Source organism: Pelodiscus sinensis, chromosome 8, assembly GCF_052426305.1.
Source record: "Pelodiscus sinensis isolate ZL-2025 chromosome 8, ASM5242630v1, whole genome shotgun sequence".
NCBI classification, from domain to species: domain Eukaryota; kingdom Metazoa; phylum Chordata; order Testudines; family Trionychidae; genus Pelodiscus; species Pelodiscus sinensis.
Window position 1 is genome coordinate 17,428,233 of NC_143059.1, and position 12,856 is coordinate 17,441,088.

The window sequence follows — 12,856 nt, forward strand, 5'->3', positions numbered from 1 at the left end:
TGAGATTGCACCCAAGTCATGACCCAAGGGAACTGAGGAAGAAGCAATTCATGCAGCAGCCGTCCTGGAGCGGTACTATGGAGCTCCGAGTGGAAGTCCCTTCCAAATCTTGGAACATGTTGCTGCTGAGTGAGGGGGAGCCATGTGGAGTTGAAATAAAAAACACCCTAATGTTAAAAAATAAGAGACAATAATGGCTAAGGAAGAGACGATCATGACTAAGGGGGAAAAGAGACTGAAGTGTGCTGTGAGAGAAGGACACACACTTCTGCCAGCCCACCACAACTTGCACGTTCCTGGAGCATCGGGCACTCTGGCACTTCTGGGAGAGTAAGTCATCTCCTGCCAGTGTGGTGCGGGTAAGTACAGGCATGGCCTCCGTGGATGCTGTGGAGCTCACTCACTCACAAGGGGAAAAATGGGGGCGGGAGGGGAGACGGAGGCAGAGATGCGCAGCACTTATAATTCAAAGTGGTTCCAGCCCCGGCACTGGTCACCAATTCCCCATTCAGCAGACTCCCAGGACTGGCCACATTATCAGCTGTTCACTGGGCACCTAGGGCTGGTCCTGGGTCAGCAAGTGCCTGGGAGGAGGCACATGGGGAAGGAGGATTGGAGAGGAGGGAGTGGTGGGGAGGCAGGGGGCAGGGACAGAGTGGGTGCAGGAAGAGGGGGAGCCTCAGGGAAAGAGGCCAAGGAGGAATGGAGCCTCAGGGTTAGAGCATGCACCAGGAAAATCAAAAGTCAGCACCTATGTGTGCCACAAAGGAGGCACCATTTTGAGAAGCACCCCCCCGCTTGAGCGCACATGAGGACACACTGACTGAAGTGGAGTGGTGCACTGTCCAGCACAGTGCACTTCATCTCACAGTGAGTAAAACTGTGTGCAATTTTGTCTCAGTGCCAGAGGCGGAACCAACACTAAAAAGAAGGACTGTCCAGTTTGTAACCCAACAAACAGCCTGTCTAATCAGAAAGAGGCAGGGGAGGCTGTGGGAAATACAGACTAGGAAACACTTGTGCAGCTTGATGTCAGAAACAAGATACTGATTTACTGCTCTATTGTGCGTTATACCTTTCTCACAGTAGGGCTCTCCATCCTCCATGTGGAAGAGGCTATTCCCAAACGGCTTCCTACAGGCAGCGCAGACAAAGCAAGTTGTATGCCAAGTCTGTCTTAATGCATGCATCACTTCCTGAAAAACAAAAACAGCAAAACACATATACACTAAACCCACTGTCAAGAAAACAAATACAACACTGGGATACCCTGGGCTTCTTGTTTTAAAATCAGCCAATTTTGTCCACATTATAACTGAGACCAAGGGATTTTTAAAATGAGGAAATACAAACCTGAGTAGCAATATTTACTCTGATGGGAATGCCCTGCCTCCTCTCAGAGCACTGCAAACCTCCTAACATGATTTATTGTCAAAACAAAGCCACCGAACAGCTAACAAAACCCAGCTCTCTTCAGCTAGTTGACTGCATCAACACAACCCATGGCTCTCTCCTCACTGGGAGACTCTGCACCAAAGAAAGTTATAATCTCTCTCTCACCTCTCCATTTCTATTTTGTATATGTGCACAAGTGGGGCACTTGACAGAGAAACAGGGGATTTAGCTTTATTATCTTCAGTGGCGCTACACTGATTTACACCAGCTGAGGATCTGGCCAAAAATAGTTACCCAACAGACTGTGTGATCTGTGACGTATTTAATGCTGTTATTCTCAACCACGGGGATATGTACCACTGGTGGTACACGGAGATCTTCTAGTTTTACAACAGGTTACATAAAAAGCACTGACAGTCAGTACAAGCTAAAATTTAATACGTACACTGACTTGTTTATACTGTTCTATATATTATATACTGAAATGTAAGCACAATATTTATATTTCAATTGATTTATTTCATAATTATATGGTAAAAATGAGGAAGTCAGCAATTTTTCAGTACCACCATGCTGTGCCACGTTTGTATTTTTATGTCTGATTTTGTAAGCAAGTAGTTTTAAAGTGAGGTGAAATTAGGGGGTAGAAAGACTCCTTAAAGGGGAACACAGTCTGGAAAGGGTGAGAGCCACTGATTTCATGTATCTTATTTTCTGTTTTGTGGGGCATGCTTTTAAGTAGGTTTTTTATGGTTTCCTCATTTTTTAATCTCTACTGTGTGAGGCAGAAGGGAATGAAAATAGTTGTCAGCATTTCAGTCCATTGCTCCAACTTGCTACTCAGACCCATATAAATGTGATTCACCATTCATCACATTACAGAATCACAAGTGAGATTTATTAACTTCTGTTACTATTTGCAAAATAATTATATCTAACAAAGAGGCGTGGATCCATTATGAACCTCTAAGTGCTAAACAGTAAAAGACAGATTGAGAAATCTCACAAATGTAAACAGATGCAGCTGGCAGATTCGCTATGTTATTGATAGAAATCCACAGAGACTCTAAGAGTACGTTTAGACTACACCTCTCTGTTGACAGAAAGATGTAGATTAGGCACGTCGAAATTGCTAATGAAGAGGGGATTTAAATATCCCACGCTTAATTAGCATAAACATGGCCGCCCCTTTTTTTTTAAACAGAGCTTTTTTGGAAAAAAAGCAGCAGTCTAGATGCAGATCTTTTGAAAAATAAACCCTTTTTCAAAAGAAACTGTATTTCTCAAAAAATGAGGTTTACAGGATCTTTCAAAAAAGGGTTTATTTTTCGAAAGATCCGTGTCTAGACTGCTGCTTTTTTTCGAAAAAGCTCCTTTTTGGAAAAATGCGGTGGCCATGTTTATGCTAATGAAGCACGGGATATTTAACTCCCCCTTCATTAGCAATTTCTACGTGCCTAATTTACATCTCTCTGTCGACAGAAAGGTGTAGTCTAGACACAGCGTAAGTTAAGTATTTCAGTGGCTTTGCTGTTTTAACACTGCCCCTAATGCTCCAGTATGTAGGGCTTCACTGGAACAGGACTTCATCTTACCTGTCTGATGATGTACTTCCTAGCAGGGAGCAAAGTACTGACTTCCCCAATACAGACCGATGTCAGCAGTGGAGGCAGAGTAGTGAAAACGAAGAGTATATTCTTCATTGGCAGATATGGAAGAATTGTGATGGATACTTGGTCACATAGAATCATAGAACACTAGAACTGGAAGGGACCTCGAGAGATCAACGAGTCCAGTCCCGTGTCCTCACGGCAGGACCAAGCACTATCTAGACCATCCCCAACAAGTGTCTGTCTAACCTGCTCTTAAAACATCTTTGGCATCTCTGTATGTCTCATTTTCCTTCTCATTTGTGTATACAAATCCATTGATAAGATTATCTTCATCTGCTGCTGCTCCAACCACCCAATCAGCTTGTAAAGGAATTTATAAAGTTTCAGTTATTACAGTATCTAAGCATGAAACTTAATGGCTGTGTCTAGACTGGCAAGTTTTTCCGCAAAAGCAAGTGCTTTTGCATATAAACTTGCCAGCTGTCTACACTGGTCGCTTGATTTTGCGCAAAAGCACTGACGTTCTACTGTCCGAAATCAGTGCTTCTTGAGCAAATGCTTTGATGTTCCCGTTCGGGCAAAAGCCCTTTTCCGGAAATGTTTTTGCGCAAGAGGGCCAGTGTAAACAGCTAAAAACTGTTTTGCGCAGAAAAGCCCCGATGGCGAAAATGGCGATCAGGGTTTTCTTGCGCAAAACCGCGTCTAAATTGGCACGGATGCTTTACCGCAAAAAGTGCTTTTGCGGAAAAGCGTCCGTGCCAATCTAGATGCTCTTTTCCGCAAATGCTTTTAATGGAAAAACTTTTCCGTTAAAAGCATTTGTGGAAAATCATGCCAGTCTAGACGTAGCCAGTAGGTGTGTAGAAGACAAGCAAAATCCTGCTCTACTGCTCTTAAAAATCTAATTATCGTGATTTCTCTAGAGCAGTCTTGCCCTTCATGCATGAATAGCTGAATGGGCCCGATCAAAGTCCAGACTTTGTAGACTGAGACCTGTATGAAGCACGACTGCATAGCATCACCTCACGTTTTGCCTAACTTTAGCAAGAGGTGCCCAAGGCAATACATTTTCATTTTCAGAGGTCACTAAAGCAAGAGTAGGAAGAAGTGAAAAATAAACTCAATGACGTTTTAAAAGAGTTATTCATATTACAAACTTCCTCTATAGACTGGTAAGTGCAGTACGGTCATGTCCAAACCTCCAGCCAGTATAGTACTTTCCTATAATCAAAAGTATTGAATTTCTAATTTCAATGGAGTGAGGACTTAGCTGTGAGGCTCTGTGGTTCTTCTGACTTACCCCCATGATCTTGGTCTGGCATCTGGCACAAGTTGGTGCAAAGAACTGCTCGTAGCAGCGCTCACAGTACACACTGTTTTGCTCTTCCACAAAGCACACGTCTGCTAAAGAGGTCTTGCAGTAAGCACAGTTGAACTCCTCTGGATGCCAGGAACGACCCATGGCTACCAGGAAAGGCCCCCTGTGAAACATCATTATGATATTAATATTGCAGAAGCATCCAATGGCACTGACTGGGGGCCCAGGGTGCTAAGCACAGAATGAACACCTAACAAATATTCCAGAGGAACAATAGTAAGGAAGAGATTTTTAAAATAAGACCCTACAACCTGCTGACAACCAGTCTCCTTTCAAGGTTTTTCAAAGGAAAATTTCAGGAATTAGTTCTAATCACTTTTGATGGTTTAACATATTAACTGAATTTTCAGAACCGTTGTTGAAGTCCTGCCATGGCTTCCAAACCGCCACAACTGTAAATGGTGTCTGGGAGAACTCTCATGTTGCTGCTACTTCCTATCAGCAGCTGTAAACCGCTTGTGTAAATTCGGGCACTGAAAACGCTTTCTTTGAAACCCCTGACAAATCACCAAAAGTTCAGAAATGTTAAATATAAATCAAGGCAACCAAATGGAAGGCTTTCCTCATTCTAATGCAGGGTGGGCAAGCAGTGGCTATTGGCTGGATCTGGCCTGATAGGCACCCAGATCTGACCCAGGGCCGCCTTGGCAGCACCCTTACTACAGAGCAGCTGCAACCATTTTAAACAGCAGGCTGCTAATTGCTTTGCAGTCTGGGCAGGGAGGGGAAAGCTTCATGCGCTGTCCCCACCCCAAGCAAAATCCCTCAGCTTCCATTGGCCAGTTTCCAGCCAACAGGAGCTGACAAATTTTGCTGAAGGCAGGGGCAGCAAATGACACCTCCTCTTGCCCTCCCTTCCTCTCTCCCTGTGCTGGGGCAGAGCCACATGGAGCAGCCACACAGCACGCAGGCAGGGAGTTTGTCTCAGGTTCCTGCAGAGCTGCTTGCTGGGAGCCACCAAGGTAAGTGCCTCCAAGCCAGATCCTGCCTCTGGCACCCCACCCCTTCTTTCTCCCCAACTGCCTGGCTCAGGCCATGATTCAAACCCTCTGTACCCCCTCTCCCTACCTCCTCCAGGTTACAACTCCCTCTCAGACCCTGCACTCCTTCCTACATCCCTCCCCCTAGGCCAGAGTCCTTTCCTGTACACATACCCCTCCCTGGCCCTGCACCCCTCTCCTGCACCCATAACCCCTCCTGGACCCTGGACCCTATGCTCCAGATCATAATCCCCTCCTTCACCCAAACTCCCTCTCAGACCCCACATTCCCCCCTGTACCCTAGTTCTCTATCCCAAGCTCCCTTTACCCTACCCGCTGTCCTAGACCCTGCGCCCCCTCCACAGAATTGCAGCCCTTGACCACTTACCAAAATCTTGGCATGGCCCCCTCATTAAAAATTATTGCCCACCCCTGTTCTAATGAGTATGATACAGAGTAGAGAACTACCACCTGAAAACATAAAAAGCAGGGGACTTTCCAAAGTTGCTGAAAAGTGTAATACACATATACTTTGCAATAGCTTTGAAAGTCTCATGTTTTCTTGCATATTTGAATTACATCCTTACATTGTATCACATTATCAAAATGGCAATTCTGTTTTCATGTGGCTGCAGTATAAAGAATAAGTATGTTAGGGTATGTCTACACTACCCCGCTAGTTCGAACTAGCGGGGGTAATGTAGTCATCCGCACTTGCAAATGAAGCCCGGGATTTGAATTTCCCAGGCTTCATTTGCATGAAGCCGGCCGGCGCCATTTTTAAATGCCAGCTAGTTTGGACTCCGTGCCGCGCGGCTACACGTGGCTCGGACTAGCTAGTTCGGATTAGAAGCCTAATAGTGATTTACTATTAATTCATTAGATGTAGTGATTGTAATTAGAATACTGTGTGTGTTACTGGAGTATTCCTGTGTGGGAAGAAAGGAGAGTGATAATCAGTAGCCTCACACCACTGAACCAATTCCTTTTCAGTGGATGAAACTGTCATTAAAAAACATGGATTACTTGAAATCAGGGAGCAATCGTCATGCCAACAATGAGCACCAGTCCAACAGAATGCCTTGGGAAAGAAGAAAAGCATGCAGCGAATCACTGGTAACCTAGCACGTGCATTATCTTTCTCCAGATACAAAAGCAGCAATTACATTTGTCTCCAAACTGATATCTCATTTCCTCAATCCAATATAGTTTTACAGAGTGTCCTTCCAGTTTTATTTCCTGAGATACCTCAGGGAGCAGAAATTTGTAAGAAAAAGGCAGTACTTGTAGTGGAAAAGGTGCCTCAAACAATGACCTTGTATAACTTTGTAGTGATAAAAAGTGAACCACACAGTAGCAAAGATGAGCTCTGGAAATGTTAAATGAATCAAGCAGACAACAGACATCCCCTCTGGGTTATTTAACTGTCTCTCATGTTCTGAGATTGTATAACAAAAATGCAATAATCAGCTGGTCTGTGATACTTTCTCTTCTGCCCTCATCCCTCTCCTCAGAGTTCCATGACCTTACCTAATTATGCTGTTACAGTGTCCACAGAGAGGAGTTCGGTTGCTGGCTGGGAAACGCTCAGCCCTTTGAATTGTTCCCCGGGCTACAGTAGGAGCCTGGGAAGAAGCTGGTATTGAAGGAGAGGAGTAAGTGGAAGTTGAGGCAGGAGATGGTGCTGGTGCACCCCGCGGCAGGCTATGTTTGGTAACGGAGGTGGTGGTTTTTCCAGGTGCAAATTTCTGGGAAAAGGAGTCATCTGTTACCCAGGGAGGACGGCATGAAGGATCAGCATGACCTGATGTATAAGAATGTGCTGGTGCTGGTGCTGCTGTAACATCCAAAAGAAAATCAAAGAACGCTTGAAGGTCTTTTTGTTTTAGAGTGCAAACAACAACAATTTAGCAAAATGTACTCCATACCATAAACAAACAGAAGACTTGGATAACAAATGGTTGTGTGTTCCATTAGCACAGATCAGAGTGGATTGAGACACAGGCTAGCACCAAAATCCTGGACTTGTATCCAAATAAATCATAGAAACGATAATCTACTGGTTTTCCCTGCCTTTATTGTGCTCACTTATAAGGACATTGTTAATTTTTACTGCAAATGGTTGTGATCACTGCTTTCTGTCCTCTAGTAAATCAGAATACAGTGGCAAGCTAGAGTCACAGGGCCAAATCAAACCAGAACTCCCCATGATTTTAATAGATTCTGCTTAAGTATTGGTGTCATGAACTTGCCTAAGATGTGGATTTTTCCACAGACACCTACTCTTGTCTATCATTTGTATAAGTTTTACACCTTCGTTAATGAAGACATTAGTCTCACCTGTGGAACACAGAAACTAAAAGAGAATAATAAAAATAATGCTGGGAGAACAAATACAGATTGTTTAATTTATAAAAAGAGAAGCCAAATGCAGGTTAAGATGAACAAGTGGAACTTTATTAAACCTTGTGTGCTGCTTTGTCCATGTGGCTTAGTTGCTACTAGCCTAACTCCAACTGATCTCTGTTCACTTAGGGTTTATCTACACAGCACCCTAAACTTGAAATAAGATATTCAAATCTGCACATCTTATTTTGATTGATTGTGTTTTGAAATTGTATTTTTTCTACATAGCGCCAAATTTCAAAAAAACGTGCTACAGGCAGTCCCCGGGTTACGTACAAGATAGGGACTGTAGGTTTGTTCTTAAGTTGAATCTGTATGTAAGTCGGAACTGGCGTCCAGATTCAGCTGCTGCTGAAACTGACCGCCAGTTCTGACTTACATACAGATTCAACTTAAGAACCCCAAGCTTCCCCAAGTCACCTGCTGCTGAAACTGATCAGCGGCTGATTCCAGGAAGCCTGGGGCAGAGCAACTTTGCCTCGGGCTTCCTGTAGTCAGCGCTGGTCAGTTTCAGCAGCGGCTGACTTGGGGACGCCTGGGGCAGAGCAGCTTGGGTGCTGCTGGGTTGCTCCAGTAGCACCGCTCCTCAGCGCTACTGGACCAACCCAGCAGCACCCCAGCTGCTCTGCCCCAGGCGTCCTGATTCAGCCACTGCTGAAACTGACCAGCAGCGGCTGAATCAGGACCTGGGGCAGAGCAGCTGGGGTGCTGCCGGGTTGGTCCAGTAGTGCCCAGAGCGGCGCTGCAGGACCAATCGGCAGCGCCCCAGCTGCTCTGCCCCAGGGTCCAAAACAAAAGCCTGGTCTGCTGGGGGGGGGGCACACTAGCTGCGCCCCCCCACCCCAGCAGACCAGGGACACGGGGAGCAGAGCCGCAGTGGCAGCGGGGTGCCGCGCCTCTGAGGCTTTGCTCTGGCAAAGTCTCAGAGGCACGGGACCCCGCCGCGGCTGTGGCTTCAGTCCCGGTGCCTGTGGACGGTGCCTGTGGACGGTCCCCAGCAGACCACAGGCACCGGGACTGAAGCCGCAGCAGCGGCGGGTTCCCGTGCTTCTGAGGCTTTGCTCTGGCAAAGCCTCAGAAGCGCGGGAACCCGCCCGGTGCCCCTGGTCTGCTGGAGACGGTCTCCAGCAGACCAGGGGCACCGGAGCAGCTTATGAACGGGGCTCTCTCACCCCGGAGCTCGCAGGTAGCAATCCGCCACCTCGACCTCCGGGGTGAGAAAGCCCCGTTCGTAAGTGCGGATCCGACATAGGTCGGATCCGCGTAATTCGGGGACTGCCTGTATTTCGAAACATCCCTTGACCCTTATGGAATGAGGGTTACAGGGATGCTGGAATAGTGCACCCGTTATTTTGAAAAATATTTCAAAATAATGGGAGCATTTAAAAGAAATAGCCCCGCTGTCTAGACATACCCTTAGTGTTAACTTTAGTAACAGCCCCTCCCGGGAACACAGGCACTCTGGCTCCATTCCCATTGATCATGATACTCAGATATCACAGCCAGCAAGGGAAAATCAACAGCAACAAAAGGAATAATATTTCTGTGATCAAGGTTCTAGACCAAAACTCAGGATCTCAGTTCAGACCTCAGTTCAGTTCTTGATTCTGCTATGGACTTCCTGTGTGACCTTGTTTCAGGCCTGGTCTGTAAAATGGGGGAAATACTTCCTTTCTCCCATCTGTTGTTTTATCTATGTAGAATCTAGTAAGCTCTTCAAGCTATCGACTGACTGTTACTCTCTGTTTGTACAGTGTATAGCACAGTGGGGCACTTATCTTGGGCTGAGTCCTTAATACAAATAATCATCAGAATCTATCATCTGTACTCACTGGAAAGCCTTCCGCCAGCATCTTGTTCTCTTTTTAAAACTACATGCTGAAGGCTCCAAAATCTGGGTATGACTGAAAATTTCATGAAAATCCTTGACTTGTATCCAAATAAATCATAGAAACTATAATTTACTGGTTTTCCCAGCATTTACTACCTTCATTTACAAGGACATTGCAGTGTTAGTTTTTATTGAAAATGGTTGTGATCACTGCCCTCTGCTACATTTCCCAATCACAGTGTAGAAGGTCAAATATATTCATTACTTGGGAAAGGAAAAAAGGAAGCAAGAATGTATTGGTGTATTCTAGAAGGCTACGTCTAGACTGGCCCCTAATTCCGGAAGAGGCATGCAAAGCAGGTAAGTCAGAATAGGGAAATCCGCGGGGGATTTAAATATCCCCCGCGGGATTTAAATAAACATGTCCGCCGCTTTTTCTCCGGCCTGGGGAAAAGCCGGAAAAAAGCATCTAGACTGGCGCGATCCTCCGGAATAAAGCCCTTCTCCGGAGGATCTCTTATTCCTACTTCCAAGTAGGAATAAGAGAGCCTCCAGAAAAGGGCTTTATTCCGGAGGATCGCACCAGTCTAGACGCTTTTTTCCGGCTTTTCCCCAGGCCGGAAAAAAAGCGGCGGACATGTTTATTTAAATCCCCTGCGGATTTCCCTATTCCAAAGTTCTAAATTAGCATGCCTCTTCCGGAGAAGGGGCCAGTGTAGACGTAGCCGAACAGCCTGAAAGGGAAATGACCCAAGAGAATAGAAAAACAAGGATAGCCAGTGCACACCTCTAGAGCTTTAAATACTCTTTCTTTTCAAGACTTTAAAAAATAATATTGAAGTGGATAAAATTAGTAAAAATTTTAATTCGTCAATTATTAATTTATACATTGATACCTTTATCCAAATAGTCCTATTTGGGGCTGAACATTCTTATGCTTATGTAACTGCTATCAGGCAGATTTGAACCTGGGATCTCTAGAACTTAGTCTAGGAGCTTCTACCCTTTGAGCTAAAAACCAGTTGGCTCTCAGACCATCCTATAAAGGTCTCATGTTCTTACCTGTTGCTGTGGTCTAGGTGCCACTGCATGGGACAGTGAACCACACTAGGGCTATGTCTACACTGCAGAGGTTTTGCGCGAAAACAGCTGTTTTTGCAAAAAAACATGTGGAGCATTCACACTACAAGCACATTTCTGTGCAAGAAAAAGTACAGTAGATCATCAGAAGACAGGGCTTTTTGCACTAGAGTTATTCCTCTTTCTATGAGGAATAAGCCTTTTTGCACAAGAGCTCTTGCGCAAAAAGGCATGTGTGGACGGACAACAGGGGTTTCTTGCGCAAGAAACCCCTATCGGAAAAAGCACAGGTGCTCTGATGGTCAGAGTTTTCTTGGGCAAGAGCGTCCATGACAGTGTGGACACTCTCTTGCGCAAAAGCACATGGCAATGTGGATGCGCTCTTGCACAAGAACTTTTTGCAGAAGATCACTTCCGCAAAAAGTTCTTGCGCAAGAAACCTGCAATGTAGATGTAGCCTAGGTGTGTGAGTTATGCTTAATGTCTGTCCAAAGGTGAATTTTTCTTTTGGGTTGATATGAGCAAATTTCCTCATCAGTTTGAGATCAGCAACTGTGAAACAGATCGCTTCCTGTTTTTTAAGAATTGTAAACACAATATTTGACTGTTGTAGAAAAAAATGGATGAAGTCTGAAACACAAGATAGGATCCTCTTGGAGCAATAGTGCCTTTGCTTGCTTTTATTTTTTTTAAAGAAGCTATGTCCAAACTGCAGAGTTTTTGCACAAAAACTTGTGGAGTATTCACACTAGAAGCACATTCTTGTGCAAGAAGTACAGTTAACTGTAAGAACAAAGGGCTTTTTGCATAAGAGTTATTCCTCTTTCTATGAAGAATAAGCCTTTTTGTGCAAGAGCTCTTGCGCAAGAAGGCAGTGTAGACGGGCAACAGGGGTTTCTTGCGCAAGAAACCCCTATGGCTAAAATGGTCATCAGAGCTTTCTTGCACAAGAGAGTGTCCGTAGCAATATGCAAAAGCACACCTCTTGTGCAAAAGCACATACCAGTATGTATGCCCTCTTGAGCAAGAACTTTCTGTGCAAGAACTCTTGCACAAAGAATTCTTGCGCAAGAAGCCTGTAGTGTAGACGTATCTAAGGTGTTGCCTTACGATAGTTGTTACTGTATGATCATGTTCAGGTAAAAAAGTCTACAGGTGCATACAGAGGGTCTGTTTCCTCCTCTGAATTAAGCAAGTAAAAAGTTCACATTGATGTTAAAGGGACCAGGATTTGTCCCTGAAAAGGGAGACATAGTATGCATCTGTGAATTAGTCAGGTACAAAATTTCCAAAAATGTTTTGTTGATTTAAAATACCCATAACTTTAAACAACAACAGCAACAATTTCCTATTAATACTGCCTGTTTTTTAGATATTATTAAAAACTTCAGTATAAAGGAAAATTAGTAGTTATGTTCACATACATTTGGCTAGGATCATCTTACATGACTTAAATTACGGGTACATTGATAGCAAGTTTGTGTAGGTCAAACTGATTGCAGTTTTTAAAAAATACCATGCCAGAAAGTAGAAAATACTAATGGAAGTGTGTGTGAATTTTGGGAGTTACAGATTAAATTGACAAATGCTTTTGGCATTATACATGAATCTTAAAAAAATAAAAACACTCAAGAACTCTGACCCGATGAGTCTCACCTCTTTTTTTATTCCTTTTACAGATTAACCACTACACAGATTTATACCACTTTTGCTACAACAAATAGCAGAGGAATATGTAGATCAGATGTCAACAAAGTTCCATTAATTTTGCAGATACAGAAGTCATTTTCACAACAACAAAATGCTAAATGAAGAAAATACAACAGAACACTCCAGCTCTGTCAGCCACGAGTATTGCCTGTTTCCAGAACTGCCTGGCTCACCACCTGGCCTCAGCACAGTATCTTGATGAGCTAAGAGGTTACTCACCTGTGCAGTAATTGACATTCTTCAAGATGAGTGTTCCTGTGAGTGCTCCACTCAGATCAAGGGGTGACACAATGCTTTTCATCTGAGATTCTCAGTAGTACCTCATCTCTCCCGGACTGTGCGCACTCTCTGCCTGCCCTACGAACTGCCAGTGGATAAATAGCATGCACGTGGTTTGCGGTCCTCAGTTCCTTCTTTACAATGGACCTATGTCCGATCCAAACTAAAGCTGAGGAAGGCGGTT

The 12,856-nt window shown here is 44.5% G+C and overlaps 1 protein-coding gene across 1 annotated transcript in view; it reads right to left on the bottom strand.

The window, feature by feature from the left end:
• The window catches only part of LDB3 (LIM domain binding 3), a 239,403-nt gene that overhangs the window by 16,010 nt on the left and 210,537 nt on the right, over nt 1-12,856 (bottom strand). The window contains exons 14-16 of the mRNA XM_089780066.1: nt 6,897-7,200; nt 4,309-4,489; nt 1,076-1,196 (exon numbers count right to left, since the gene is read on the bottom strand). Coding sequence (XP_089636192.1) covers nt 1,076-1,196; nt 4,309-4,489; nt 6,897-7,200 — 606 coding nt within the window. The remainder of the gene's footprint in view (nt 1-1,075; nt 1,197-4,308; nt 4,490-6,896; nt 7,201-12,856) is intronic.